This window comes from Saccostrea cucullata, unplaced genomic scaffold (genome assembly GCF_032062105.1).
Source record: "Saccostrea cucullata isolate Sc308-1 unplaced genomic scaffold, CSIRO_AGI_Scuc_v1 ctg19920, whole genome shotgun sequence".
NCBI classification, from domain to species: Eukaryota; Metazoa; Mollusca; class Bivalvia; order Ostreida; family Ostreidae; genus Saccostrea; species Saccostrea cuccullata.
Window position 1 is genome coordinate 6,043 of NW_026940637.1, and position 4,873 is coordinate 10,915.

At 28.6% G+C, this 4,873-nt stretch overlaps 1 protein-coding gene across 1 annotated transcript; it reads left to right on the plus strand.

The window, feature by feature from the left end:
- Nucleotides 1-1,124: 1,124 nt before the first annotated feature.
- On the plus strand, nt 1,125-4,428 carry LOC134255817 (uncharacterized). The gene is made up of 3 exons (XM_062738359.1): nt 1,125-1,300; nt 3,189-3,436; nt 4,082-4,428. Exons 1-3 carry the CDS (start codon nt 1,240-1,242, stop codon nt 4,133-4,135), a joined length of 363 nt encoding a protein of 120 aa, XP_062594343.1. The 5' UTR covers nt 1,125-1,239; the 3' UTR covers nt 4,136-4,428.
- Nucleotides 4,429-4,873: the final 445 nt, after the last annotated feature.

Below are 4,873 nucleotides of genomic sequence, written 5' to 3' on the forward strand. Positions count from 1 at the left end.
GGCCAAAAAAGGGGGGGGGGGCAGACAATACAGTATACATGCAGTGTATGTATTATGCTTATTGAACTATATAGAAATCAAATGAGTTTGTGTAAACTAAGTACATCAAACGTATTTACATTTCTAAACATTCAGATGCCTTATGATAAATAATTTATATCAGTTAATATTTTAAAAGAAGACGGGGGATAAGTGCCTATATCATTTATATTGCGACAGATAAGAAGTGTAAAATTTAATCTCAATTATAGCCATATTTTATTTGATATTTCATCTAGGCCTAATATTAAAGTATTCTTAATGTAAAATCTCTTCAATTTACTTAAATCTCACAAAGACTGTGTTTATTTGCCTATAAAAAAGTATACGATACGATAAATAGAGCGGAAATGGAAAAGAAAAGAGCACAGATTTCCCATGGTGCGTGGATTTTTAATGAATATTATTTTTATAGTTTTTTTTTAAATACGAGCGCGCGGGTCCGACGAACAAAATTTTTTATTGGTATGGCCTAACTATCATGGTTACAGATACATATTTCCAATCAGCGAAAATGTTTCAATCATTCAAGACTCTACATATGTAAATTTTGATTAAAAGTTACAAAGTTCCAAAAGATATTTTATATTTAATTTGTTAAAAAGAAGTTTATTAATAAATTGTTTATATCAAATTTTAATATATTCAAATTCTAGAAATAAACTATGATGCATTATTATTTCCATTTCAAACTTCGAAATGCATTTAAACGACCTACGGGTAAATCTTTTAAAATAAAATTACTTATCAGACCTGACGCCCCCTTTTTTGGTGTACTCTCTATACAGATTGATATGATTGTACATGTATAAAATAAAATCAACCTTAAACAATCACATAAAATAGGTAAGGTTCATGAACTTTGTTTACTGATTATTGTTGTACGTATTTATATGTGGAACAGTAACGTTTTTTCGCCCTAAAAGATTAAGTATATCCCCTTTATTGTATACTTTTCATTTGACATGAGGAAAAAAGTATTGTAATGAATACAAGTTATTTTCATTTACAATAATCATGGTAATGAAATCTACCATATTGTCATTCACTAACTTACTTGGGCTATATTTCTATGATATAGATAATTTTGCAAAGATATTAAAGTTATTGCAAGTTGGAACTGATGCAATAAGAATCTGCTTCGATAAATTTTTCCCAAAAGAAGAACTAGATAAGACTCTGAAAGAAAATGAAACAGACATGAGAAGTGGACAATTCCGATTCTTACCACCTCAACTGGAGATTCTCTTCCCAAAGCAAAGTACTTATTGGTTGTCTTTCTTTAATGATAAATGTTATGTTTCTTAAAATATTTTGTAGCATAAAGAAACTTAAAAGTCCGTAAAAAGATTTTTGTTATGATATGAAAGTTTCTGTACTATATATCTCCTAATATGTTTTAACAACGACATTTTATTCCCTAAATAAATAATTACTTTATTCCTTAACTAAATAATAACTTTTTTTCTTACCAAGAACATTTTAACCCTAATTTTTTTTTTCATTTTACCATATTTTACTAATGACTTACATTAAGAAGAAGCATTTATTCCATTCAAAAGTATCCCTTTTGAAATAGTACTGGAAAAAAGTAAATAAAAAAGGAATATAAAAATAAACTTAAAAAGTCTACAAATAAAAAGAAAAAAAATGATATCAAAACAAGAATGTGAAAATAAAGTTTAAGTTTAAATTTATTTAACATGTTTAATAATATAAGTTTAAATATATTTAATGTTACCAAAGTTTGTAGGGACTATAATTGGTAATTAAATACATAATGACCCAAATCAAACTACATGTATGACGGAGAAATATCTAAGTTTTTATATAAAATTAATATATTATTATTAAATAAAACAAGGAGATATCTACACACTTTAAGACACTGAATATTTCTTTAAATCATGATCACATATGTTAGAACATGTTGTCAGGATATGATGCATATTCTAAATTTTTATGATTTATTAAAAAAAAAGGTTTATATGGAGTCAATATTTTTAGTAAGAGTCATCGAGCACAGGCCTGCCCCAGCGCAATATTTTGATATAAATTGTAGAATAGTAATACCAATGAAATATGTAAATCTTGTTTAGTAGTAGGCCTGTGCTCTATTAATTTTAGAGTAAAATTTGAACGAATTGTGTCCATTTTTTTCTTCTATCAAATAACATAAAAATCAAAATAGGTTTTTACGTTGGAAACAAAAATTGCTAATAACGTAGTTTGAAACTATTATATTTTTGTTAATTTTGATTTCTCATTCAATATATGCATATTTCAAGAAATTTTCAAATAATACCTTTGTTGGAGCAAAAAGATGCCTACATGAATAGCGCGTATAGATCTTAACAGGGTTTTAATAACAAATTTAATTAATTTACTGTTCTCAATGATAGAATATTACTATAATGATAAAACATTATAAGATAAAACATTACTGCTTTGTGTAATTTTTTTACCTTTCGATAAAATATTGTAATTAGTAAGAAAAAAACATTTCATTATTTTGTGCTAAAAGTGAAACCATCTATGTCACAAAAAGACATTTAAAATGCTACTGTATTAACAGGGATTTATTACCCCAGTTTTATGTCGCCCTTTTCCACCCTAAGCTCCGTTGGGGGGAATTCAAAAAATGATGAATGCAAAGAATACAGTAAAATTTATTAAAACAGGGCAAATTGTTTGCTAGTGTGAAAGGGCAAAAATAAAGCGGGGTGAAAATAACCTTGGTACATGTACGCATATTGTTCAAAATATAATTAGATTTTTATCTTAAAACAATTTTAAAACCATTTTGATCCATGTTTTTGAAATTGAAAGATTAAATGCACTGATAGACAATATTGTATTTTTGTATTTGATGAGCACAAAAAATGTAAAAATTTCACTTGTGATTGTCAATTAACTTCAAAACTCGATACACTCCCAAGGCAAGTTATGCTGTGCATGTAAGGATATGGATGATTTAAATAAATGAGTCAAGTAACTAAATTCAAAACCCTTTATGCTTCCAAGGCAAGTTAGGTTGCACATTTAAGGGTATGGATAATTTCAATAAATGAGTAAAGAGGAAAACCTTAATTTCTGCTTTATCCATCTCAGACCTGTAGCTGTAGGTATGTTGAATTAATTTTTTGGAGGTGGATCCAACACTGGTGTATCATCTTTATCTATGGACATTACCATCATGTATAAATTGTTGAGGAATTTCTCTGACATTGATCCTCCCGGAAATGGATGGGGAAAAGAGCCTAGAATAGTGGACATCACGGGGAGTGACGACATAGAAAGAATTCGATTGTATAGAAATAAATACAGCCATGATCCAGGAAGTAGCCCCGTAATGAGTGATGATCTTTTTAGCATAATCTGGGATGATCTTTCTAAGGTGAGTTAAAGCAATATACGTCGAGGGTTATTTTGTTGTCCAGCAGTGAATAGTATTCAATTGAGACAATATTTTGGTTGTGGATCATCTCTCGACTGTAAACGTTTATTTGTTCTAGAAGAGTAAGAGTGGCCATTCATTAGCGAAAAGAGCTTAAGTCAAACATTATACGACCTTTTTTATATCTAGCAATAAAAATAATTTCTAAGCATATATCTCTCAGAAGGAAATAGCTAACACAAATTCTTTTTTCAATAGAAACAAAAACAGAAAGGGGGCAAAAATTATATCAGTTTCAAACAATCCATTCTTTTGAGCATACATCTCTCAATAGAAAATAATGCAAATTACGTTTTACAGAAGAAACAAAACAAAATTCAATGGGACAAAAATTTATTTCTGCTAACAAAGCAACCTTTTCTGTATTTACATGTAGGTACATTTGCAAGGATCGACTATTTTCTCATTAATGCCATTTTTTCTGTCAAGCTTCAAAAAGTAGTTCCACAAAAGAAAAATTTTATTCAAAACTGAGTTGAAAAATGTGTTTGGTTTTTTAAATAATTAAAATTAGTTTATGTTTTAATATTTGTCATCAAAACCAATGTCATACTTTTATATAGGATTTGTCTCGTTTCTTTTCAGGCCATTCTAAGACTCAGTTGGGATGTTTTGAAGAGAAGGATAAAAGAAATATAACTAAGTGGATAATAAAAATTCACAATATTTACGTGACAACAACAAACATTTCTATGAGTGAAAAAGGTCGTCTTCATGGTGGTACTAGTATTCGGTTACATTTACTGTAAAAAAGTGCAATATTTTATGGTGCTGATGTTTTTTTTTGGGGGGGGGGACAAGATATTCATTTTCAAATGAAATAAAATGTGAAATACCCTTGATGGATAACAGTTCGATATTGAATTTAAATTTCTTACTATAAATGGTATTTTACATTTTACGTATCCCTAGATTTTATTATCTATATCTTTGAGTTTTGTAATAAATTGTGTTTTTGCCTGGTTAGATAATTTCATTTATCTCTTTCGATAAATGATCGATAAATAAAACGAAATTTTAGATTTTTTTTTATGGTATTTACTTGTGTTTTACTATTAATGCTGTGATAATATGTCTCAATGAATGTGATGAGTACAGCAGCCATTTGTTACGTCACATGCGTCTATCAGATGACCTTCCTATCTTTTTTTGTCTGTCGTCATCCCTTAACATCTGAACATTGCCAGCTCCTCCTCTTGAATGACAGAACCAATTTTATTGATATTGGATCTATCAGTGAAGGTGAACAAAATTTGAAAATACTTTTGTCAATGGGGCTAAAACCATAAAATTAATTACATTTTTTCAAAGTCTTCTTTTCTCTTAAACAACAGGCAATTGAGGTGTTGCCATAAATGCACACACTGTAAAAAGCAC